Below are 26647 nucleotides of genomic sequence, written 5' to 3'. Positions count from 1 at the left end.
TTCTTGTTTATAAGTAGAAGCACATACTATCTAGTTTAAAAAAAAAAAAAAAAAAAAGAAAGAAAAAAAAAAGCAACTTTAAGTTCAGTGGGATTTGCTCACTTCTTAAAAATATTCCCTTTTTTTGGTTTGAAGTTACTTAGCTTCAGATCTTACCTGTTGATATATCTTTGCTAAGTGGAAAATCTTCGTTTGCCACCTTTCTGTTCCCAGAACTGGTACTCTGGGATCATTTAGTTCTTTGTCTTAACAAACTAAATAAATTGAGCGTCTTTAGTCGCATTGCAGGGCGTGCATTTGAGTCCTGTAAATTCTTCTGGATTCCTCCTTGAATCTGTCATTTTTACATATCTTTCGTAAGAATTAGTGTCGCATGATCGTCGTCATTACAACAGCATTTGCTTCAAGCCAAAAGCATAAGGGTGTCACTTTATGCTTGCCCAGTATTGTCTTTATACGGCCCGTTGTCGTCTGGAGGGCTCAGGTCTGTCATTGAGCGCGTTCAAAGGCAGTCTAGTCAAGCCCGTCTAGCTTGCTTCCTTTCTTTCTAGGGACTGTTTGCTAGTTGAGCAAAACCGCTTGGTACTGAATTGAATATTAATAGTAGCTTTATTTTTAGTTTATGGGATTGGATGGTAATCAGATTACTTTATAGCAAGCTTATTTTCCACTGAACCTATGCTGCTTTGAGGTCTTTGCTTCCCATGTCAACCTTTGAGTATTTTGTCTGCTGTCAGGCTAGTTCACATCTGTGGGTGTTGGGGGGGGGGAGGGGGTATTTTTCTTCTTTTACTACTAGACCAGAATAACCACCTTCTAGTTTTCTGCAGAACAGTCAGTGCTCCAAGACTTGATAAAAATCAACATTTAACTTTTTTTTTTTTTTTTTTTTTTTTTGACTAATCTGTCTGGACCAACTGATTATAAAAAAATGTGTAGCGTTAACTTTATGGAGGCAACAAGTGTTGGAGTCAGACGCTGCTCCTTGGTGTGTTTTAGTGTCTGTAAATGAGGGTAGTTTTCTCTCTTGCAGGAAAACTGATAGCAACCTCAGTCTCTCCTGGCATACCTTTTATTAAGTTTGGAAACTCTGTTGGGGAAGGATGGGTTAGGGCAGGAGAGGAGATCAGAATTTCCCAAAGGAAAATGGGTAGCAAGGAGCAGAACTATATATTAGTTCTGAAGTTTGTGACAGCCTATTGGAGGGGAAGCTAAAAAAGGGATTGCAAAAAGCACCTTGTAGCAGTGAATGATTTTTGCAGCGTGTTGTATTGGTTGCATGTCTTGGAAGCCTCAGAGGGATCTGTGGCAATGAAGTAACTCTAAATGCGTGGATGAGAGAACTGGTTGTAGTGGCAGAGCTGAAGGGATAGTTAAAATCTGCAGATTTTACAAAGAGGGAGCAGCTCCTTGGTGCTGGGCTAGAGGAAGAAGTGCTATGGTATGTCGGCAGCAATAAAGAATGGAGGAGAGGAAGCTTTAGAAGTGGAAAAAAAAAAAAAAAAAAAAAAAAAGGTACTAAGATCCCGTCTGGTCCTAAGCTATCTTGAAATTAGATTGCTGAACTTCTCATTTCTGTCATATCAACTGTGTGTTGCACCATCATGAAAGATGCTGAGATTTGGTCTGCATTTGGTCACAGATTTGGTCTGTAATATCTGTGAATCTCCAGGAAATGGAGGAAGCTGAGCTCTACTCTGGCAATAACTACTGTCATAACCATTGCACTCTGAAAAATAACTAAAARGCAAAACAAAGAAAACGCCTCCCACGCACGCCTCCCAGAACGTTGCTGTGAGATGTCTTGCCTTGTCCCTGTCTGCTAAACAAAGGTTGCAAGTTAAGTTGTTTTCAACTTGTAAGTTTGTGCATTGCTTGGCTTGTGAGAGTTGAATGAAATCCTCTATTTCCTATCCATACTCGGTTACAGACTCTGGTATCTTAGAGAGTTGCCATAGCGATAAAAAAGGGGAACAGAATCTGGTTCTCTTTCTGGGACAGCAGAATTACCAGATTAAATGCATCTTTCCCTTATGGAACAGCAGTATGATCATATTTCTGAGAAGAACTGTTTTAGAGTAGAAATGTGTGTTTAAAATAAAGCGTCCTGCATCATGCACGTTACCGTGTTGTTAACTTCTACCCTTGACCTGCAGTTTTTGTGCTAGCGTGGTTCACATCACCTCGCAATCTGCCTCGCTGCGACTGATGGAACAGTCAGGCAGGAAACACACTGCTGGTGGAAAGAGCGCTATCTAAGGAGCTTTTTAGCTTTACTCCGAACTTCCCTCCATCAGAATTTATTGCGGTTGTGAGCACAAACAACTGATCGAGAAGCAAGGGTTTGCACAAAGACAGAAACATAAGTACCAAACCTGAGCTGCAGGAGGCCGAGGTGGGACTCGGAGGAGATGACTGCTGGTATGGAGGAGTGGAGAACATGGCTTGCGGAAGATGGCAGTTCCGTCAGATAGAGAAAGGAGGTGGTGAAGTGACGACTGAGCTGGTAGGAAGAGGAGGCGAACTGATGACTGAATGAGCTGGCAGAGAGGAAGAGGAGGCAGCAGGGAAGAGAGCATCCTTAAGGAGCTTAGAATTAAATGGGAGTGAGCTGGAACATAACCGAAATTTTGAAATAGAAAGATGGGCTAGACGAGTAGGAGAGATGCTTTTGTTAGAGCGCGAATGCACCGACACGTTGAAGCTTGCGTAGCCCTGCGATGCGGACCCGTGCCCGTTCGTTGCAGGTGGGAAAGAACAAACTCTGCCGGAGTGCCTCTTTCTTTCTTTGCTTTCAGGAAAGTAAATTTAACAAACTGTAAGCAAAATGTAAGTCTTGGTGGTGGCTCAGAGTCCCACGTGAAGATGACCATGCTTATCCGGCTGCTAACTACCGTGTTCTTGCTGTTTTATCTTTTTTGATGACTTGGAATTATCTAGTAATCTTTCTGTGAGCTAGCTAATTCAGGATCAGAGATCTGTTGAGAAATACAAAATCAAAAGTCTTCTGAGCGTCTGCCTTCCCCCCCCGCCTGCCCCCTCATTTCACACAGAAAAAACCTCGGGGGCAGGGTGAAGGAGTCTCGGTGCCGAATTTGGACTTTCTGACTCTCGTGAGCGGCAAGGCTGCTGGTTTCGTTTTGCAGAATGAATGCACGGTGTAAAACCTTCGCGTTGCGTCTGCTCAACAATCGGATCGTATTTGCCAGTTGTTTTGGGGATTTCAGTTAGTGCTCGTTCAGATGAAGCGTTTCAGAAGGTCGGCTGCTCCAGAAGTTCAGATCCCTGGCTAGGAAATGCCAGCGAATCCCTTACGCGCTTGGACATCCTCATAAGCGCGAGATACCGAGGGCTTCTGGCCGAGTCTTCTTCCTTCTCTTCTCCTGCCCGCGAGGAACTGAAAATGGTTCTCTTCACTGGAGTTACTACCTTACCATGTTTGCTCAAGGTGGTTGTTAGTGGAATAAATTTTGAGCTTCTCATTGGGTCTAAATAATAGCACTGAAACACTGCTGACCTTAATTCTGCTTGGCAGCAGGTTGTTCTGCCACTAAAACTCCTTGTCAAGCCTCGCCTGAGTTTAAAACTGTTATAAACAGAAAACAGTTCCTTGGTTGTTGTTGTATTCTGTTTTGTGCCCTTTTCTTAGTCTCTGGAAATCATAGTCATGTCGATGAGTTTAATTCTTATGAGGCAAAACAAGTGGGGTTTTTTTGTTTTGTTTTGTTTTCTGCTACTATGAACAGTAATTGGCCTTTTGTATGGTCCCTCTTGACTTTTGCCTTTATACTTACTTCAAGGATTGCCACATAAGAAAGAGAAATCTTTCCACCTTTACAGATTGTGGCTTTTTAGTTGTTTGAAGCACATCTTTACCAAAAAAAAATATATAGAGATATCTATATATAGATATCTTTAGCAGTCTGTTTCGGTGGCAGTAATTTTCAGAAATGAAGTGAAGGTTAAAGGCCACATCTAATGTTTTACAATGTTATCACAGTATGTGCTGTGTTTTAAGGCTGTGGACTGGTGTAACTTTGAGCTTTGGGATCCATTCGTTTATACAAGTGTACCTGTATGCATTAAAATACTATGCAGCCAAAAGCAGGTTTAAAAAAATACAGGTTTTCAAATGGTAAGCTTGACTAGTTTCCCCTTGATTTGAAAGGGTCGCAAGGCATTTCTTAAAATTTCGGTCAAGTATCTATTACTTAACAACCACCTAAAAAGGGGAAAATTATCCTCATCGTAGTAGCTTGGAAAAAAATCAAAGGTTGCTTTTTTGCTGTTGTACTGAGCTCTGGTGTGTTACGTTTCATGATGAGATCCACTGAAAAGGAAATACTAAAAAAAAAAAAAACCCAACAGAGCAAGCAGGTGGTGCCCGTTGGGATTGCAGTTACTTGGTACTTTTTGGAAGAATCTGGAGTTGCACATGCTCAGTGCACCGGCCTTAGTTTGGCAACTAAATGGTCGGTGCTGGGTCCTTTCCGCCTCCTCCCAACTCCCATGTGAGCAGCCGAGCACGCTGCAGCCTTAGCTGCAAGCTCTAGGTAGGGTCTTGCCTGCACCGTCTCTTCCAGGTGGGTTTGGCCCAAGCAGGGCAGTGGAAATAGTAGAAATAAATGTTGCACATACGAGAAATTCTCTCTTCCCGTTCAGGTGCACCGCTGTGCTTTCGCAGTGCTGGTGGCGGCTGTAGGACTCGTAGGGTGTTGCAGGTTCTGGCATAGCAGTGTCAGGTGGGATAATTCAATTAAAAATCCCAAACCTGCAAGCAAATTTCAAGAACAGCAGGACTGAGTCCTTCTGCGGACAAATGAGGTTTTTATTTAAGGATTTCGAGACATGGGGAAACTGAGTAACAGCCACACAGCTAGAGTTCCCATTTCTGTCCTCTGAAAGGTTTAAAAATAGTCATAAGCTACTTTCTCAGAATCTCACTTTAGACTTTCAGAAGTTTTCTTCACTCTTTAAAATGAAATCTGATAGACTGTCATGGTGTTAATGAATAGCTGTGGATAGCAGATGAGCAGATGAGCTATACCTCACCTGAAATAGGGGGTTTAGCTCAATGGGTAATTTTATTAAATGTTTTGCTGCTGGTTCTGCAGAGCAAATCTGCCCAAATCCACGCTGGAGTGGGGGAGACTGATTTCTGTGGACATTGAAGGATGTGTGATTACGTACTTGAAGTCGTGTGCATTAAAACTCTGGTTGCACCTATCTTGGGTCTAGTTTGCAAGTACTGAAAAGAAAACCATTGATACAGAAAATAGCAGACAGCATTGTATAGACTTTTTTAGTAAAATTACCTTTTTTTAAACAGCTTTTAAAGCACGGGTGAATCCTTGCCTGTGTTATGTTAAACTGTAGTCGCTGTGGCACTTCTTGATGCTTCGTATGGCAACATCTTTTTAGGAATACTTTCTGTGCAGCGTTTTTATTACTAGCTCTACCTTATTTTTGAATATGTTATTTTTTACTATTTTAGTGTTAAAACTGTTGAGCTAGATATTGTACAGTCTTTCCTATATGCAAATGCTCCATCCAAAGTCTTAACCATTTCGGATGTAAGATGATCCACTGTTCCAGTTTGTTTATTTATATATATATATATATAATTTATATTTATATGTATATATTTATATATATATAAACAAAAATATTGAGTTCCTCATTGCGAGGCTGTCGATGCTGGTAAGCTGACGTGCGCAGTTCTTCTCTCCAGCTGTGGAAATTGTCCTCCTGAATTCCCGCTGGTAACGGAAGGGAAAAGCCCAGGACACTGGAAAGCTAGCGTGTTGGCTACGGAAGGGCTGGAGGGGTCAAAGAAAGGGGAAACCAGCATTTAATATTTCAAATAAAGACTTGCTCGGTGTTTGGGTTTTATACTCGGGACAGGTGATAAAAGTCATCTAAAATTCTTCCCAGTGGAGGGGGAAAAAAGCACAAACATGATCCATCCTCTCCACTTCTCATGTTGGTTTTATTTTGGGGCTCGTAGTCTTAGTCATCCTCTTCGGAAGAAGTAAATTCCTGACAGCGTCTCTCTTCACGACCTTTTGTCCAGTGTGATATTGACTGACTAAAGTAGCAGAGATTTCACCGCTTTTCTTGGGAGACTGTTCTGCAGAACAAAGTGGCTTTTTTTGGATAGACAGTGTTCTCTTTCCTAATTCAGTGGGAACCTTATTTCTGCTTGCCATTCTTCAGAAGTTTGGGGGTTGTAATTTGTCACAGATGTCAGCTTTAGATATTCTTTTTGATTTAGATATTTAGATATTTAGAATTTAGATATACTTTTGTTTGTTCACGTTTTTTCACGCAAGTACCAAAACATAAGTAGATGACCGTTTGTTGGATGCCTGCGTATATTCTCCTCTCTTCCCATCTGATTTTGTGCACGGAAAACACAAAATACAGAATTTGAGGGTGGTTTTATTTTCCAAAATTTTTGAAGCGTTGGAAAAAGTAGCCTTCTGTCAGTGCAGATTGGGAAGGGTAATCTTATTCTCTCCTTTGCATTTGCATGATGTTTTGTTGAGTTGCAAGGCTTTAGACACACAGGGGAGATGCAGAAAGCCAAATATTTTTTTAAATGATTTTAAATTTGATTAAAGTTACAAAATTGAGAATTTAATATTTAGCAACTTCAAGTGGAATTTGGGCTCTATGAATACAATGATGGGTATTTGACATATGTTTTTCTTTTCTTTTCTCTTCTTTTTTTCTTTTTTTTTTTTTAATGCCCCTTCTGGATCAAGAAAATTATAATAATTTCATTCATTCTCTTCCAGATGGGAATGACAGGTAACACTAGTCCCTTTGGGCAGCCTTTCAGTCAAACTGGAGGGCAGCAGATGGGAACTACAGGAGTGAATCCTCAGTTACCAAACAAGCCAGGCATGGCAAATAGTTTGTCTCCCTTTCCTACTGACATCAAGAATACTCCAGTCACCAGTGTGCCAAATATGGTGAGTTGTCTCATACTATTTCCCTTGTTATGTCTTCGTTGTACGTTTTAAATCCATGGGTGACATGGCTCCTGCAACTTTACTGAACTTTTGATCTTCTCTGCGTGGTCGTTTAAACATCAGAGTTGCCCCGTGGTTCTTCACTACCACTTGAGGGAGCATGTAGACAGTCTGTGTACTGCATTTGTGCAGTAATTTAAATTTCAAAGCAAGCACTGTGGTTTGTTACAAGGATTGCATTACATCCTTTCATTTTGTCCTCGTACATTTAGTTCCAAACCAGATTCAAATGTTTTCTCTATAAGTGCTATTTGTAGCGTTAAATTCCTGAATCGATTAGAATCTGTGTTTTGTATACATTGTAAACGTCCCTAAAAAGCTAGAGTACCTTCCATATCCCTTAAATCTAATATAGTAAGCACATCACATGCTCTTCAGTTTATATTGCACAAACCATGCTTGCAGCTCACAAGCTTATGAGAACAGTTCTCATTAGTATATCTTGCCCAAGTTTGTAGTATTCTGTTTACTAGAGTTTTCTTTATAAAGTGAAATTAAATATTCCCATTTGTCTCAGTATGTCTGTGTATTAATCAAACTGCTTGTGTCGTTTCTATGGAAACTACAGCTTGTTGCATTTTATACTCTTATACATGATAGCAGTTACTATAGAAACTTGTAAAACCTTCCATAAGATGCAAATTGCTTATTTTTTAATTTAACTAGAAAACCAGCTATTTTTTGGCACAAGCTATCCATGTCCTTCTAGCAGTAGATTTGTTACCTGCCTAAAGCTAATCAGGCAATTTGTGAGAAAGAACGGGAGATGATAAACTCAAGTTTCTTCTTTTTTCATAATTTTAGAAGAACGCTTCTTAATTTTCCTTTACTGACACTGAGAAGTCTTTGTTTTATAAGATCTGTATTGCACTTTGTGTGATTTTTGGAAGGAGCTGGTGGCCGGAGTTAAGACCRTGTTCAGAATGGTGCTTGTCCACATGCAGGGTTGTGGTGAAAGATAACTTGCTGCATGGCTCTTCTAATTCTGTGCGGATCATGTGTAAACCAATGAATTATCCACCTGATTCTGCAGAGAACTGAAAATCTGCCTGAAGCACTGTATTCATCTCAGCGACTTGATGATTCTGAAGCCTAATTTTGTGCTCATTTAAATGTCATTTTTTTGGGAAGCCTAAATCTTAATGTGCTCCCCTGTTAGTGTAGGATGTAGTGGCAGATACTTGGGTGGATTTAAAAAAAAAAAAAAAAGGCAGTTGCTCTCAAGGCCTGTCTAGTGATGAGGGAGGAGATAAAAGAAGAAACTTTCAAATTCTTCTCTCCAAGCTTGTCCCAAAGATAGAGGAAAATAAAGGAGACCTACTTTTCTAGTACTGTAAGTTGCAATTTCTTTAAAATGTCAAAAACATGAGCTGTCCTCTGAGAAGAGGAGAATCAAAACCATCTTTCTTTTCTCAGGTGCCAAAAGTCTCAAATGTCCAATACATCTTTTTCTCCCTCAAGCCAATACAGAGGGTAATAACTGTTTTGGGTGATTGGCATCTGTATTGTAGAGCCAGAAGATCTCAACCCTGCTTATGGATCATGTGGTAGTTAATGGGTTGTTTGCAGTTCCTGATGGTGGGGTGGGAGGGGAAGATGCTCCTTTCATCTTTAAAAACTGAAATTTCCAACTAAACATTTTTCTTGCAAAGTCAAGAAGTTAAAAGGAAATGTCAGAATTGTTGCATTTTAGCCTTTACTTGGCAGAAGCGGGTAAGGCAGTATAGTTAGTTGGTAATAGTACATATGTGGCCAGATGCTATTTCTTCCACGGGGACTTTGCTTTATTCRGTATGCAGGATGAATGGTGTCCTCTGACAGAGCATATAGTCAACATTTTGTTCTATTTTTGCTGCTCAGTGTGTGGCTGTGGGCCTTGTTTACTGTATGTAATGCTGAATTTCACTCAGCCAGTCTTTTCCGAGCGGTCTTTTCGATGATACTCATCATTGAAGTATGCGTATACTTTAAATTTGGATTGGTTAATTTTCACAGTGCCTCTATAAGAAAAGGGTGTTTTATCCCATTTTTAAACCTGAGGTTGAGGCATAAAGACTAAGATGAGAAGAATCTGCTGGGTGTTGGTGTAAAACCAGAGACTCCTAGGGCCTGACTTTCTAAAATGTCCTTCAGTTGAGATGTCTTAGGTAAAGTGACTTTCACTTCAGTTGGGTCTGTGGCTCTTGTAATTCATGGAAGTGGCATCCCTGTCTCAGCTTGGGCAGCTAGAATGTGACCCAGATGGTGCTTCTGAAAAGTTAGGTGTTTGTGATGGAGGCAGTGCCCTACAGCAGAGGTGAAGTGCTTTAGCCATTAGGCCAGGCTTTCTTCCTGCAGTCCCTTCATCCTTCGCTACGTCACTTTGGACTATATGATGTGTTCAGATCCCAGGGACAGATGTTGGATTTAGTGTGTTCGGCCTGCTGGAGAACGGTCTCTCCTGTTTTCTGAAGAAGGCAGGAGTTTTCAAGAGGAATACTGTGTAGTATTACACTACAGAGGTCTATCAGAAATGAACCTGTGGAGGATCAGAAGTTCAGCCTGTATCTATTCCAAGAAAAGAACAAACTACTTTTTTTTTTTTTTTTTTTTAAAGGGACCTTCAGCTTTTTTGCAAGTTGATTGGAACCACGTATCTTGCCAAAACAGCCCTCAGTGCTATCCTTATCTTAGAGGCCCCCCAAAGTACTGCTCCATGTGAGAGGCAAACCCATGTGAGTGAAACCATGGGTAATGTATGGCCTATCTGAGACAGGAAATCAGTTTCCAGCTGGACATTAAACCCTTTCTTGGGCTGCCACTAAGAATATGTAAAGACTTACAGACACCTAGAAAATACACRGAGGGAGAATAGGGGAAGAAAGATGATGAGGACCTCTTTGTCCTGAAAAACAAAGTACTGAAAAGGAGTATTTTAATAACCTTGTGCCTTTTGTTGTGAGCTTAAGTGTATGCTGTAAAAGTAAACCAAAAGACGAGGATGTTTCTTAACCCATAGTATTCTAAGCACCATTGTGGCATTTGTGTGACACCCCTGCCCCAACCCCTCACCAGGAGCTTTCCCACTGCCAGAGTCGTAATCATCACGCTGGCAGGCAGGGTAACCCTCGACTACAGCAGTGGTCTCTCCAAATTCAGGCTCAAACTCTCTTAAGAACAACACCCTCCCACCCGCCCTCCCAACAGATGGAAGTGGTTATCAAAAGTTTATTGCATCTTCCAGCCTTTCTTCCAAGGGTGACCTTACACCAGGCCCTGAGAAGCACAGCGGGCAGGAAGCCACTGCTGCCTGCATTTGGTTTAATCTCTTTAGTTAGGAAAGAAGTAACAAACCTTATGGTATTAAAACGATTAAAAGGTCAGCTTTAAGGTATTAGTGTTCAAGTCCAGCAGGATGAGTTGGTTTTTTTCCAAACTCTATGGAACCAAGCAACATATTAGTGGATCCTGGAGTTTTACTGGCTTTTCTTAAGGGCTGATTGGCTGGACTTATGGATTGATGGCCTGCTTTCAAAAATACACGTACTTACCAGATAAGGGATAAAAATTTCATTTTTAGAATAACTCCTTATGTAAAAGTTCAAAAATTCTTTCTTACAACTTGCAGTTTTCATAGCACATTCTGATGTCCACCAGTGGAAATGTCCCAAAGTGGACAAACATAGTTATTGCTTCATATGACTTTCACAGAATATGGTCAGTTTTCCTTACAAAATGGGTAGCTTTAAGTCTTGACTGAATAACTAATTCCTGAAAGAAAGCTGTTGTTTCTGCCTTTTTTTGATGTTTTGGAGATGCTTTACTGAGATTCAGTGTGACTTAAATTGTTTGAGACAGGATGGGCAATACTCAGCTGAGGAGAKATCATCCAAAATTTTTGAGCCGCAGAAGTGAGCAGTGGTCCGCCCTTTGGCATTCAGAGCACTGTGCAGCAGGAATGGGAGCCGAGAGCCTCTCGCTTAAATTTAGAGTACCCGCAGATTTGGGGATGGGTTGTTGGCGAGGGGGAACCCTGTCAGATACTTCCATCAGGTTTGCTGAAGAGTTGCAGTTTATGCGGTGCTGTATATTCAGAAGGTGACGATGGATGTTTTCTTTATGGGCATCACAATTAAATCTAATATTTCTACGCGGGTTATAAGTAGGGTGTGTGAAGTTTGACCGGTTCCAGACACYGGTTTGGCTTCACAGTTATCCTTCTGACCAGCAGATGGAGTTGAGAGAATGTTACTTTTTGGAAGCTAACAAAAATCATGACTCCTCAGTTTTCTCCCTTGTGCTGTCTACTTTGAATTAGAGCAGCTCATCTCTGTTTCAGTTTTAAACTGCATTTCTTGAGCTAAGGCTTGTATTCTTTCTTGTTTATCTGTGTTTCTTTTGTGTCTTTTGGATTTGCTTGTTAATGATTTTGATGAGCAAAGAGAGGAAAACTTTGACCAAAGAGGTGAGTGTGTAGGAGGTATGTCCTTGCAGTGGGCCTCCTAAGAGACCAAGAAAACTTTTAAATTCAGAAGCCAGGTTTAATTAGATCAAGTAGAGCTGTAACTGCCTGAAATAGGCAATTCATATTTTATTCTAAAAAGGTGTATGAAAAAATCTCTCCGTATCTATTTTGTCTTTACAGTGAGGAACTTCRCTTGAAGGCTTACTCTTTTATGTTTCAGTGGTTTTCTTCCATTGCAGCAAACTGAAACAGCCCTCTACTGTAGAAGAGGTCTGAATCTGTCAGCTCAGAGGCAGGCTGGGTGTCTGCTTGCCGCTCTCTTCAGCGGTCTCCCAATCTCTGATGTGCGGCAGGTTTTCCATTTGCTGTGCTCACCTTCCCTCTTCTGCCTGCCCTGACCTGCACTCTGAAGGTTTCTCTTCCCCACGCGTGCTCGCTCCTTTTCTTCCTCGAGAAAGTCCCACCTGATATGAAGTGGAGCAGCAGCCTGGCAAACAGCTCGGAAAAGCTTCTGTCCACACTGCTTAGTCAGCCTTTTAAAGGGGCAGATATGAATAAACTGGAAACAAATCTAACAGCTACTGCCCAATGCCAGAGAAACTATGTTATTGTGTCTGGAGCAGAGCACACATCTCTGTTCTGCCTTGGTGCAGGAGTTCATGCTGGGCATGTGTATTGCTTTGAATGGGAGGACATGCTTTTTAGTTCTCACAGCATTCATAGATATGGTGCTAGGCTGACAGAAGAGAGCTGACAAACAGGTTCTGCTCTTGACGCAATGCTATGGCTCATATTCCACTCTCCCATCCCCAGTCCATGAACGTATACGGTAGAGAATATCCATTGCCGTTTCTTCTCTTCTCTTCCACCATTTGAGGTGAAGTACTCCATAGTCAGCATAGCTTTCCTTCTCTTCACTTACAAACTTCTCATTCTTCTCTTATCCAGTAAAAGCCGCTCTTAAAATTGTATTCTGGCCATTGGCTGTATGTGAGAACTGAACTGTGCAGATTCCTTTATAAAGCTTTGTTCCTTTATTGCTTTGAAACATTTCTTTGGTGTGTATTCCTTGCCATTTGCTGGTTGTTCAAATCAGAAAGCTTATAAAGACAAGGACATAAAGCTTCAAAATTGTGTCCTGAAGAAGGACGTTGATCCAGCCTTGATTCCCAAGACAGTCAACTGCATAATATTGAGGCGTATGGTGATGTAGTGAGAAAACTGTTTCAGGTGTTGAAAGCCAAGTGCATTGAGGGCAGTCTCTGAAGACCTCTAGGACCAACTGTTCAAGTTCATTCTGTGGCATGACCGTAGGAGCCTCCTGACTTTCTGTGGTCATCGCAAGGTCTCATAAGGCTGTAAGGCTAGCTCCCTAGTACCAGCTTCAGAGATTAAAGTCATAGTCCATAGTGGTAAAAGATAGTTGACAGATGAAAATCTTGTTACTCACTCTTGATGTGAAAACTCCGAATCCCTGTGAGTGCCCAAACTGTTAAAGCAGAGAAATAAAGCTTGGGCTGCAAGCACATTTTTCATCTTAGGACTGTGGCTTTCTATGCAAGAGCTGAGAGTATCACCTTATCTCTCTGCTCATTTGCTAGCTGCACTGCAGGCTCTCAGGTTGGTGCTACTAAAAAGCTAACATGGTTTCTTGTCACCTGAGTAGGGCTTTCTCCAGAGAGCACTAGCAGCTTCTGAGACTCTGTGTCAAGTTCGTCTCCATCTCCTTCAACTCAGGGAGCCTTTCTTCCTTCTTAGTCTTCTGCCTACCCTACAGACTCAGATTGTGATTCCTCCTGCTCTTGGAAGAGGAAATGCAGGCACTTGTGCATAGAGGTACTTCCACTTACATCAGCCTGTTCTGTGCGTGACTAAGCCTCCAACCTCTGGAGCCAAGGCAGACCATCAGATTCATGGTATCAAAAGGATCTTTTCCTTAGTAACAGGACTAGGCTGTTCAGACCATGCCAGTTCATGTTAACTGATGGGTACCAGAGAAATCACCATCCATTGCAGAGAATATCAGAATGAATTGCAAGGAGTGTAAAATGATTGTGTCCCTCAAAGTGAAGCTCTGGTAGTTGTTGGAGAATGCCTGGGTTCATTAAGTGCCTSCACTGAGAAATGCCTCCTTTCTTGGTATCATTAGTAAGCTGCTTGAGTTCTAGGGGTAATTTTGCCATAGCGTAGTGCTTAGTGGCTAATACAATGATACTCAGAACTGATGCAATGCTTATTAGAGCGTTCCTGCAATTGCTGTTTGCTGGAAGGACTTCTTTCAACCTTAATGTTGAAATGTGTGGGGTACAGATTGGAGTTGATCACACAGAGTGCTTAATTCAGGTAGAAATATTATTTACTAGTTAACGTTCTTCATGATTTACAGTTCRTGTGTATATCCACTTTATGCCCACTATCCCTTCTCTGATAGGGACCCTCAAGATCATACCTTAAGTCTGTGATTGAAGGGGAACTGAAGTAGCTTTGGGTATGTTTTACTTAATGTACTCATGCAGAAGTGAAGGTAGAATACAACCTAGCTCTCTCCAGATATTGCAAGGGTTTTTTAAAAAAGCCTTAATTGGTAAACTGGATGTGTCCMCAATGTAAATGAATATGTGGATGACACGTTTTAAAAAGCTCTTTTTACTGGTAAATAACCTCTCTTTGCTATTTGAAGATGTCAACAGATTGAGAAACCCACAAGTACAAAGTGCTAGCTGACTTGATGGTGCAGCCTGCCTTCGGGTTAGGATGATGAAAGGTCTACAAAACAAACATCTGTATCAAAATACTAATCCTGTAGCAGTGGATTCTTAATCATCTCACTTAGATCCACTGTCAATTACAAACCTGTCTTGAAGAACCAACAGAYATTTTGTAATGCAGGATTTGACCTAATATGGTGATTCCAGAAAGTAGAATTCTGTGATGACCAGGGAGAAGGAAAGGATGTGGAAATGAGAAATAACGGAAGAGGAAGTGTATTTTTAAAATGTAATGCTGTGTGGAAGCTAGACTGACACCACTTTCTTCTGTATCAGTTTCTGAGCTGTGGAAAGATAACTGCTGCTACTGAAATTGGTGCCTGCTTTTATAAGAAAAGATAGATGGTGCTTGATCTTGAGAGACAGAGTGCTGAATGCTTTTGCAACATAAGCACATCCAAACATAGGGGATTATCAGCCATCTCAGTAAGTTGCCAGGGAACTTTTCATCCTTCCAAGCTGATGAAGATGAGAGATTTATGCATCTGTGCTGCCCAGAAGCATGAGAAGTTTTTGCCCTGCAGAATACATTAGAATAGGGAATGGGCAGAACTCATCTTCTTGTATATGTCTACAGTTTCCATAATTTTAAATGGTACTAAGACAGCATTTCTGTAGTGAAAAGCAGCTATTATTCCATTTCTAGAAAACTGGTTAATGAAGCTTCCATCTCAATTAGAAGTCATGGAAGCTTTTCAGTCCCTGATCTGTTTGTTCTATTTACGGTGGAGCTCAGCAAGATAGCAAGAGGAGCAAATGTATCTTCCCCCCCACCGCCAAATCTGACCTTTGAAACACTTACTGTAATTGTGAAAGCAGAAGTGCCTGAAATTTCCTGCTGCAAGAAAATTGTTAGTGATTCAGGTGAAACAATAATGTAGTGTCTCCCCATCTGCAATAGCCAGATTTCTGTGGATGACAGAGGATTTGCATCCCTTTGGAGTGACTTCGGGCACTAGCATATCCTCCAGTTTTGAACTACATCCTGCAGACCACCCTCCTTAGACAGCAGTCTAACAGGGAAGAGGTCAACTTCCTCAAGCGGTTAACAGTCCCTAAGGTGAGATGGTGGAAGGATCGTAATTGCAGGTTTAGGACTTAGTGAGGTTAAAGCAGTGACCAGCATAACTCTACAGAGTGTAGGAAATATTCTGTGCTGTTCTTTTGTTATACCTATATGCAGACGTTCTCATCTGGACCCAGGCTCCTTGTTTTTGTGACTACTGATATTCAACAATTCTGCTCTTTTCTTTCTTGATCTTCAAGTAATCCCTTCTGGCCAGGGCGTTATTTCTGTGCCGATACAGCTGTAGTCATGTTTGTGGTAGGGCAATAACACATGTAGGACTTTGGCTTGGGAAGCAATTCTTTGATTGGGATGAAAACACCGCTTTCAACAAGATTTTCTTTGGCACGGTCTCTGTATTTTTGTGCAGACTGGCTGAACTAATTGTTTCCTATTTGTAAGCTAAAAATGATTTCAGCAAAACCTGTCTGCTCTCATAGATTTGCTCAGAGAAGAAAAGAGAAACTTAACTTCAGCTGCATGCACTGTGAGCATTAGCGGATGAGTTTCCCCTCCCTCCTTCCTTTTACCACTTGCAAGCTCTCGACAAACAGATGCAGCACTTGTTCGTTGTTTCAGACTTACCCACATCATTATCAACGGCAGAGTCCCCGCCTCCGCCATCAGATACCAGACTTCTTGTTTTCTCGGGGACTTGCGTGCTTCATTCTCCAGAAGAAAAGGTACCTGATGTGCAAGTGGCAAAACTGAGGACAAGCGATTTCCGCTGAAGTAATGATAAGTTCTGTCAGGGAACCTTTATTCATCTCAGAAGATGAGTTTTGTGCCGTTTTGCAGGTTGTGGTGCTTTCGAGGGAGTCCAATTGAAAAACTTTTCTCAAAGGTCAGGAGTAAAGCGAGTGGGTTAATAATGGTATATCCCATCGCTTAAGGTTGGCTTGGTCAGTAGTTCTGTAGAAAGCACTGAACTGCTTCCTGTGTCACCTCTCCAGTATAATCCTTTTCTTCTTATTTTCTTTTAAAAAGTGTTTTTAATGGCTGGTTTTCCTTGGGCAGCTTGGAAGTTGGTAAGCTTTTCTCTGGTAACCTGCATTTACAGTGCATAACCAAAGTGATTCTTGAGACAGTTTACTCGTTGTCCGTGAGATTAATTCAGGCAAAGAATCATAAGGATTTAAGCCCTTTTGTGGTCCCGTACTTGCTTCTCCTGGTGAAGTTACTGCAGGCTGTGAATATGCTTAGTGTAATGGCATCATCTTTGATTAGGATAAGAATATCTTGAAAATCAAGTTTCTACATCTGTTGTCCTTCAAAAGGTCCAAGAGGTAATAAAAAAAAGCTTCTGCATCTGTGCTAAAGAAATAACTTGTCAAGGAAGCTCTTTTCCACTCAGCTGTGAGCCATATCATAGACTGAAGATCTCTGTGGGTATGCAGGCTCCGTCAGGCAGTACTCGGGCATCCTTGTAGAAGCAAGTTCGTGAAAAATGGATGTTGAAAGTAAAACGTTGGAATGAATTCCAAGAGCAGACACAACCTAGCATCACCCTGTAGTTAACTCTAGCGTACTTTAGTAGGCATAATGCAATCCAGATATAGATGGCCCTTTCTGGAAGAAAAATGGATTTATTTTACTCTGGATTTTCTTCTATGAAAGGAATGTCAGAGCCACTATGTGAGAAGACAAAAAAAAAAAAAAAAAAAGGTTTTGAAAATGAGTTCTGCCTACTCCTATAATTATATAAAGCTAGTCAGATAAATTTTACTGTCTTTTCCCATTGACCTTCTCTTTCTGTTGGGGACAAGAAACTGGGATTGAAATGTATGTTACTGATAATACTAAAATATAATATGAAACGTGCTTGAAGAATTCCACATCCAAGTGTGGCAAGAGTTTGTTTTTCTTGTTAGAATTATGATCTACCTAATAAACAGAAGATTTTTGGATGGCTTGCTAATTAAAGTATTGGTTGTAAATGTCTTAACGAAAGAATCTCTCAAAATATTTTTGTTGTCCCAAAAGTAGAATACAAAATGTTCAAGAAAGCTGCAGAGACCAGTTTAATAGTACTTGTAGCCAGTCATATCAAAATGCTTGCTAAATAGTCTTGTGATGCTCAAATTATTGTACAAGACTAAGATCAGAATTTAGACTTGCAAACATGATGCTAAACTGACTGTTTTCTTAGTCCCAGATGCAAACCCAAGTACAACAAGTGGGGATTGTACCAACGCAGGCAATGGCAACTGGACCAACAGCAGATCCGGAGAAGCGCAAACTGATCCAACAGCAATTGGTTTTGCTCCTTCATGCCCACAAATGTCAGAGGCGCGAGCAAGCAAATGGAGAGGTGCGAGCCTGTGCTCTCCCACACTGTCGAACCATGAAAAACGTCCTCAACCACATGACACACTGTCAAGCTGGGAAAGCCTGTCAAGGTGAGAGCATGTTGCTAAAGCTACTCTTGCAAATGACTTGTGTAAGGTTTCCTGCGTATTTGCCCGTGGTGGTTCTCTTTTGTCAAGATGATGACCATATCTGGCACAAACGGGTACTAACTAGTTCTTTAACTAAACCGCTGGTATGTTTTTCATTATTTTTACCCCAATTTCCATTTCTAGTCTCTTTGCAGTTGCCACTTTAGAAAACAGAAAGCAATATTTGCCTTTCTGAAGTAGAATAGTAGTAATAGTAGCCTTGAAAGCCTCTTTTTCACTTTTGGCATTACAGAAGGAGGATGTAATATCCACGTGTTTGCCTCTAACTCACTTGCGTCGAATTCACTAATGCCTTATATTTTGTTACGGCATTGTTAGCAAGTCCCAAAAGTTTTTAGTTGCATTTAGCTGTTTTTAGTTGTATTTACAGTATTGCTTGTAGAGTAGAGAAAATAATGCTCTGAAAAAATGAAATGAGTTTATTCAAAACCAGTAAACCAAGTAGTAAGCTTAATTCTATCACGTTCTCTCATTATAGTTGCTCATTGTGCATCTTCACGACAAATCATCTCCCACTGGAAGAATTGTACTCGGCACGATTGTCCTGTGTGCCTGCCTTTGAAAAACGCCAGTGATAAAAGAAACCAACAGCGTAAGTAGTTGTTTTACTGCTGTCATATTGTAATGATACTGGTAAAATGGAGCTAATCAAACGTGCAGCGTAGGAATAAACTTTGACAGTGTCTTGACAAACTTAATAGCTCTAAGTGCTAATCTTATATAAGAATGAATGTATTAGAGTGAATTCTCCATTTTGATCATTTAATGCAATTTGTTACTTAAATATACAATGTATGAAAAGAGAAAGTTCTCAGATCAAGCGCACATCCATTTTTCAAGAGCGTGGCAATTTCTAGCTGGTATTTTCTGTTGAAGCAGATCAGTAGTTATTGTGTCTAATTATGATTTCAGTTGTATTGCAATTTTGGATGTAGGTAGTGTTTTGGGGAAAATGTAAGCTACTTCATTAATTTTCAAACTAATAGAAACAACTTTTATAAATTAGATCAATGTGCTGATGACTAAGACCRATCAAAAATGTTTTTATAAGTGAACATTCATATGAAAAAAGATCTGATCTGCCTATCTTAATCATAAAGTGTATTTAACCCTGGTATAGATTAACTGAAGTTCTGCAAGTCATAGTATTTTTGTTCATGCCTGTTTTCCGTGATAGTGTAGCTGTTACTTTTGTTTGTGGGCAATTTCTAGTGTATTTCTTCCTCTTACTCTGAAACTGAAATTATTTTGGTAGGTTTTATTCAAGATCCTTTCAGAATATGCCAAAGTAGAAAGCTTGACAGCATGGATGCAGTAGTTTTGGAAGTCTAGGTAATGTTATGTCTACGAATACTTAAGAGTTAAGAAGTGGAAAATAGCTGGAGGACTTGAGGACTGTAAACTTTAATTGTTTTGGAAGCATTCTGCTTATTTCCATCTAGGCTGACACTGCAGTGAGGGAAGGTAATAAACCTTGGAGGATAAGGAAAGAGCTCTTGGGTTAGATGAGTTTAAGACAAAGGGGAGAATAGCAGGTGAGACTATCCAAAAATAGCCAATGAGAATGCTTTGGTTATGGTTCAGCCTCAGGCTGCTTTTTTCCCTCCAAAACCCCAAAAATTAAAACCAGCAAGCTAGTTGGAGGTAAGGATTCTGTTTATCTTTTACTAAATTCCTCCAGGTAAATGAGATGTTTGTTGTGTGTTAAAAGAAATAATTTGTTGCAAGTGATTAATTATGTTTAGTCTTTGAAAARTGTGTTGATAGCTTTGCTTTTTAATGTGACATGGTTCGTTTGTGCATAACATCCATACTATGCAGTCATTCTCAAAGTGCTAACAATTTCTAGCACAATAGAATTATGTATTTTTAATACAAGCTGCTGCAGAAAAGTAGTTTGTGCAATATTTGTTTTTACATCATATGATTTATCAAAAGTGAAGGCATGTGAACAAAAGCAATCCTTAAAGATTACTTTGTCATGAGATCAACAGGATGTGTCTTGTCTTCAGTGCAACAGAACAATAATGGATAAATGTAGAATTTGGTTATCTTATTACATGTAGGGGAAGTAAATGTGAAATCTCCCCTTTTATTCAATTAATTGATAATCCAGAATTAGCCACCATGAAAATTTACTGCTTAGTGTGCTGAGGTGCACACTTTGTTCTGGAGCATACCTGAGTCATGCATATGACATGTTGTGGTTTGTTTGAAGGTGTAAAAAGCTGAACACCAAAACAACTTTTTTGGATACAAAGTAAAGGATATTGCTTTTTAGGCACTCAACAAGTTTGCAAAATAATTTACRTTAGTATGTGCATTTGAGAATACCATGCCTGATCAGGTAAAAACTAAGGTTAGTTTAAGACCTCCCAAAGAAAGTTTTGGTTCTCTTAGGGATAAATAACTATAGCATCTATTGATTTTGTAAAAAATGTACATATGGCAGAAAGTTATGAGAAAATTTGGAAAGGGATAAAGAAATGTATGGTGATGATCATTGAAGGCTGGTTCTAGAGTCTTCAGTCCTGTGCCTGTCTCTCCAGTGTATTTTGATGCCTTTGTGTCTGTGCTGGGCTTTCAAGTGGCTCCTTCCAAGCACGCCAGTCTTCCAGGAAGGTCAGCAGTTCAGTACTTCTGAAACGTTGCAGTGTGGTGGCTTGTTTCCACCTTTCCCATCCAAAATGATTCGGAGGCGCTTATATGGAAGATTAAACGTATATAAGAAATCTTTGTACCTATCTGTACGCATTTCTTTGGGGATTTCCTCTGAATGCTGGAAAAAATCCTGGGTTTTAGATCATTACAATGGAGTTGTTTCTCTGAAGATGTCTTATCCAAGTTTTAGTGTTTGGATCCTTCGCAAGGGAAGTTTCTTGGCATGTTTCATGTGTACAGTTACTTTAAAAAAAAAAAAAAGTAATCTTGACCTGTCTTTTATTGTAACTGTTGGTAGTAACATGAGTTGTCAATAGGACATGTTGGGACAAGTCTGAAGGACAGGTTCAAAATGTCTTTCAGTTCCTCGTGGCTCTTACAGGGTACCTCTGATTTTGCAGGGTGGGAGGGGCCTGGAGGGGGGAGGAGATTCTGCCAAGAAAAAAAAGTTATTTTGCATATCTACATTCTTAAGCGTTTCTTTGACTAGGCCAGCTGCTCCTGTGTTTTGAAGTGATAACTTGAAATTTTGTACGAGTGTTTTGGGTTGGAGGGTGCTTTTTGCCAAGAAGCACTTTTTTTGCTCCCTGCTTGAGCCCATCTAAGTTTGACCAAATTAGGAACTTTTGCAGATGGTAGTTTGTGTACTCCCTAGCATTACAGTTCTATTATAACAGTTATTTTTCTGAAAACTTGTCTCTCATGAGCATGTTTGAGCCTCTTACCCTTCTGTTGCTGGCCTGGGCAGACACGTACTGCAGCAGCTCCTGGGTATGCCTCCCCCTGTAGCCCTGCACGTGGGGATCAGCGTACTGTGCTCACAATTTACTCTGAAATGTCACACATTACGTGAGGATGACACCTGCTTCGTTCCAGGACCAGAGGAGCCGGGAGATTTTTTTCTGCGATGGCTCTTCCAGTTGAGTGCGGCTGCAAGGTGGAACTGTGACCATGGAGCTAGTCTCCCCTGTGTCCTCCTTTGTAGGCGATGTTGAAGAAAATACAATTTAAATAAAATGCAGTGAGGATAAAGCTGGCCTGAGGAAGAACAGATGTGAGACATCAAATCTTTGTCCTAAAATGCGATTCTGAAGAAGACTGGGTCAGACTCCAGAATATGTGAACTCAGGGTGAAGGATGGGAATCTTATGAAGGAGATGGGAATAAGGACTAGGAGCTAGCTGGCTGAGGGAGTAAATTATTGAGCATGGATAGAAAGTGAAAGAAGATGTGGATACAGATCGCTGAGGCTACAGAGCATCTTCTCTTTGTAGAGAAGGAAGGAGAGCAGGTGCTTTCGGAAACATAGCTGTTTAGGAAGAGTAAGCAGAAACCTGATCCTCAGCACACTTCCTGTGAAAACCCAAGAACGTTTTGTGTGTGCGTGTGTACACACCYGCGCGCTAGAAATCATGCAGAGTGGTTACCTGCCAGCTATCAGTTACTCTACCGGGCCTCATGGTAGATGTTTAGCCCGCAGATTAAAAAGTTCCATTCATTGCTATACCGTGAAGGTTTGGGGTTTTGTTTGATGTTTTAAAAAAAATGGCATTGTTAAGGTTAATACTGAAATTTCCTACTTTTAAGCTGCTCTTGCAATCTTTATCTGCCCCATGATTTTATGCATGATACAACCTTTAATGAAACGATCACATACACAACTTTTTGTATGAGTGCCTAATTTTGGGTGCGGGGCGGACGTGATCCAAGGTGAGTCAAGGTTACCAGTAGAATTTTTGCTCTGGCCACTTTGATCTGGAACAGGTATAATGAGGAGAGCAAGGAGCTGCAGGATAGAGGAGCTGAACATTGAATAAACTTCAATACCAGAATTCTGAGGCAAAACCAAATATTTAAAACTGGCTTCTCACAAGTGGATAAACGCATTGCTTTCAGTGCAGTGGTCAAGTTAGAGAAGTGCCGGGCTCTTACAGTTAAAATGGAATTTGGAGTCTGTTTTGAATGAAATGCTAATAAACTGGGTAGGGGGAGATCCCTCTAGAAAAACAGGAAATGCAGTCTCGTTAAGTCAGCGCTGTCCACTTGGCACACTGAAACAGGAATCCTATGGAAGAGAGAGCTTGTGATCATTTAGATTACATGCTAATGTATATATCCAAGGGGGCTTAATTAGGACTTAATTAGGCGGTTCTGAGGTGCTGAACTTCTGCGTGTTTGTATTTTCACTCTTTAGGTATATAAACACATGTGAATTTTTAACATTGAGGTATACGAAGTTAATTGTCTTTAAAGCATTTAATATATGAGCAGTCCTATTAAAGTAATGGCTTTATAGAGTTGTCTTTACACTTACCGCTTCTTTCATGAGCTCATCAATGTCTAAACATCAGTTGATAAACAATCACAGTAGACGTTGCTCCATGTAGCAGTGGACTAATTTGATAGCTCAAGTTCATTTCAGTCCTATATTTATTTTAATTGACTTGATTTCCTATGACATCTACCGTACAGAGAACTGCATTTGCACCTGATCTGTCCAGTGTGGAAATATGATCTCCCTTCCTCCCTCTTCATGTTTGACAGGTTGAGATAATGTCATGCATTCTTATAAAAACAAACGAACAAACAAACAGAAAAGCCCCTTTAAAGTCAGGTTCCTGGTCTTGTGGAAATAATACAGCATGCTACAAATTGAGTTATAAAATATCAAAAAGCTGAGAACAAATAGTCAGAGCCACTCATCTCCACACTGTAGTGTATCACTGGCCATAGGAATGTCTTTTAATAAGGTATTTCAGAGTTTCAAGTATGGAAGCAGTGTTTGGCTGTGTACCAGCTTCAGCGAGCTTTGCCTGCTTGGGCAGGTATGGTCACACGTGTGGAACACAGTGGGGAAATTAGTCTTTTGAAGCTGCTTCTGTACTGCCTGCGCTCATCTCTCACAACTTGGCAGGGGTGTGAAGTGGCCGGTGCATCCATTATTTCACTGTTGGATCAGTTTTCCAAGAGAAGTGCCTRTTGCAGTTAATTATATATGGTTGTTAATAAAGAATTTGAGAACTTTTCTTTGAACTTTTAGTTTCTTTCTCCAGGCTGTACCTGCACACCTCTGCTCCTGTACAATCCCAAAGTAGCYAAAACCACAATAGTGGTCTTCAGAAATTGTTGCCTTCGGATAGTTTTAGTATTTTGCAAAGAAAATGGTTTACTTTTTTGTTTAGAATAGGCTCACTCTCCGTGCTGTCACTTTTAAAATCTTTTCTCATTCAGCCTGTCAACTCTGACAGATGCCCTAACTAAGTTTTTTGAAAACAGTCTTTGGTCTGGGGCAGAAATAAAAATTTGGAAATCTGATTGGAAATCTGATTTGCATMATGAACTCATCTAGTCTAGGCTGGATTGTGGTTCTTACAGCTGCTCTAACAGAAGGACTGAACTTAAACTTCGTGACAGCTGATACCACTGCCAAAGCTCGGCCCAAAACCATGGGCAAGAGCCTCTTCCAAGCGCTGCCTCGATTTCAATGTGAGCCTCGAGCCAAGCTTACAGTCCTCAGAAGATCAATGCCAGGTTCTGTTCCCCTGAAGAGTGAGAGGAATGGTGAAACACTTGGGTGTCCTCAGTGTAGTGACTAGAAGACTTTCTCATGTTCTCAGTCTCTAGCATCACTTGTGATCATTTGAGCATCTCCAGAGATTTGCCTCCGTCTTTTACAACCAATGCTGAAGGCGGAGGTTTTCTTTTCCCCATAGCTTTTCTTAGAAGAAGCAGAGAAGTATCACCCTCTTTCTTCTGCTTTTCTTGAAGAAGCTTTGAGGATTTTTTAATAGCTCCTGGATTGATCCTTTGCTGCTGTGGCAGCCTCTGGAGCAGCTTGAATTCCAAGGTGTCACAAGTTTTCGTACTACTTAACCTTTTTAGAGATTTCCTGTTTCTTGGCTTACACTAGCATAAAGGCATCTTTCTCTTAGACTATGCAAGTCCAACAAGAAAATTTGGAGAATTCCAGAGATGGAATTAGTTCTTTTTGACAGAAGCCCCTATGGAGGTTTTAAACTGTGCTTCTTCTTCAGAAGGTTCATCAGAAAAACCAGAGCACCCTCTCTGCCCACCTTGAGTTTCAAGAAGTTGGACCTGTCAGAAAATAATAGTTGTTCTGTGGCTATTAGAGCTAACGAATTCCTAGTTCTTGGTGAATTTAGGTCTTGTGAAAGGTTTACATGTTCATTAAATATTAATGCTGTGGGGGAATTTGCCCCTTATCTCTCGCAGAAGATAAATGTTAATGCAGGAAAATATTAGGATCTTACTAGCCATTGAGGAACCTGCTGGAGAGAGGAACAGAGTGAATACCGAAGCCTTTCTCGTAGAGCGGTTTCTTGCCTGGGTGGGTTGTCTGGAGTCTAAAAGGTTGAGCTCATGGCTTTTTGTTTTTTGTTTCGTGAGGTTTTTTTGTTTGGTTTGGATTTTTTTGAAACTATTAGGAGGTCAATCAACTTTCAAGTTTCTGTTTTTGTGCTAAAGTTGGTTGAAAATGATCAGCGAGTTCAAAAGTCATTCCAAATGTGTCCACAGAGTATAAGCATACATAAGTCTTATTTCCTTGGTAAGCCCAGCGTTGAAAATGCAGTGGATTGTCCTTGAAAAACGTGTACGTGTGTGTGTGTTATTGTTATTATTGTTATTTATTATGAAGATGAGTATCTCCTTGAGTACATTTGTTTGTAGTTCTTTGACAAATTAAATGCAATTGAATTCCCGTGTGGAGAGGGAAAAGCCTGGGTATGCTGATGTGTTTTTTCTCTTGGATAAAAGCTGAAAGTGGATATATTTTAGCTTTTTCAGTGATTCTCTCAGCTTTTTCAGTGATTCTCCATTGATGCAAAGATTTGAGAAAGCCTAGATAATGCTATTAATGTCTTGGAAGGCCTGTTTCCATGAATTTGTTTCTAACCACATGCCTCTTTATATTCCAGTAAAATAGCTATTGGTGCTATATTAAGAGCTGTTGTTGCTATATTTAGATCAGAGATTTGTAGCACACATTATACYTTTAATTACTTGAGGGGGGAATGAAGTACATACTGCTTCTGCCAGAGTCTCAGTTATCAGAATGCGCTGTCTCCATAGCGAAGGATATACTCCTTATGTCATTCCCAATGGAAAATGTTATTATTTGGAATGGCAGCTAAAATGAGGACTGGAAAGCAGATTTTTATGCAGTTCTGTTTTAGTAAAACTAGTGTTCTGCTGTTTCCATTTCCTGTCTGAAATGGAAATGACTCTTCCATACATCTGCGCGGTGAGAGAGGTTGGTTGGTTGTGGTAGTCACATAGGTTAATGCGTACCTAAATAGTCATCTTCTAAATCGTTCACCAAAAGCTGGAGCAGGCTCACTCCCTCCCTGACTCTCTGAAAATTGTTTTAAATTTTGAAAGCACAATCTGAAACCCATCAGTGTTTTTCATATATCCGAATACCTTGGGTTATAGGGTAACTACTCTGGGCTTCAGAGGATTCATCTAGTGACTGCTCAGAATGAAAATTTCTACCAACAGATCTTCGATATTACCTTTGTGTCCATGGACACGGTATTTTGGCTGAACTCAGGATCTCTGTTCTGGAGCCAAATATTTTGACCTGAAATGGGGGGAAGGAGGGAAATGACAGAATTACTTTTTTCCTGGTCTACTCTCCCAAGCATGAATATCCTATTTAACCTTATATTGGAGCCTATACTTTACATTATGTATATTCTAGCAATTATGGGCTTATTTGCCTTATTTGTCTATGTACAGCACTTCTCTTTAGACTGCACATGTTAATTGCTAGGGTGGTTTCTGCAGAATCAGATTAATTGCTAGTGTGTCCTGTAGAATCAAAGGTTGAATTTCTCTACTTGGCACCTCAGGTGTCACTCTGTCCTTTGGCAGAAAAATGTTTACTGTATAATGATCTGCACGTTATGTTGATTCTTGAAATGATTTGTTTTAATATTTGCCCTTGCTGATCTGATTCAATTTTCTCCTATACCTTTTTTTTTTTATATAGCCCTTTTAGGGTCTCCAGCTGGTGGAATCCAAAATTCTATTGGTTCTGTTGGAACAGGCCAGCAGAATGCTCCATCACTAAGTAATCCTAATCCGATTGACCCCAGCTCCATGCAACGAGCCTATGCTGCCCTTGGACTGCCATATGGCAACCAGCCACAAACACAGTTGCAGCCCCAGGTACAAGGCCAACAACCAGC

At 40.5% G+C, this 26647-nt stretch overlaps 1 protein-coding gene across 1 annotated transcript in view; it reads left to right on the top strand.

Annotated features, from left to right (window-relative positions):
* The window catches only part of CREBBP (CREB binding protein), an 88169-nt gene that overhangs the window by 16757 nt on the left and 44765 nt on the right, over positions 1 to 26647 (top strand). Inside the window, exons 3-6 of the mRNA XM_026065223.1 lie at positions 6801 to 6977; positions 17465 to 17714; positions 18253 to 18366; positions 26449 to 26645. Coding sequence (XP_025921008.1) covers positions 6801 to 6977; positions 17465 to 17714; positions 18253 to 18366; positions 26449 to 26645 — 738 coding nt within the window. The remainder of the gene's footprint in view (positions 1 to 6800; positions 6978 to 17464; positions 17715 to 18252; positions 18367 to 26448; positions 26646 to 26647) is intronic.

This window comes from Apteryx rowi, unplaced genomic scaffold, assembly GCF_003343035.1.
Source record: "Apteryx rowi isolate R43461 unplaced genomic scaffold, aptRow1 scaffold_225, whole genome shotgun sequence".
NCBI lineage: Eukaryota > Metazoa > Chordata > Aves > Apterygiformes > Apterygidae > Apteryx > Apteryx rowi.
Note: the sequence above shows the minus strand (reverse complement) of the source record. Positions and strands in the feature narration are given on the sequence as shown.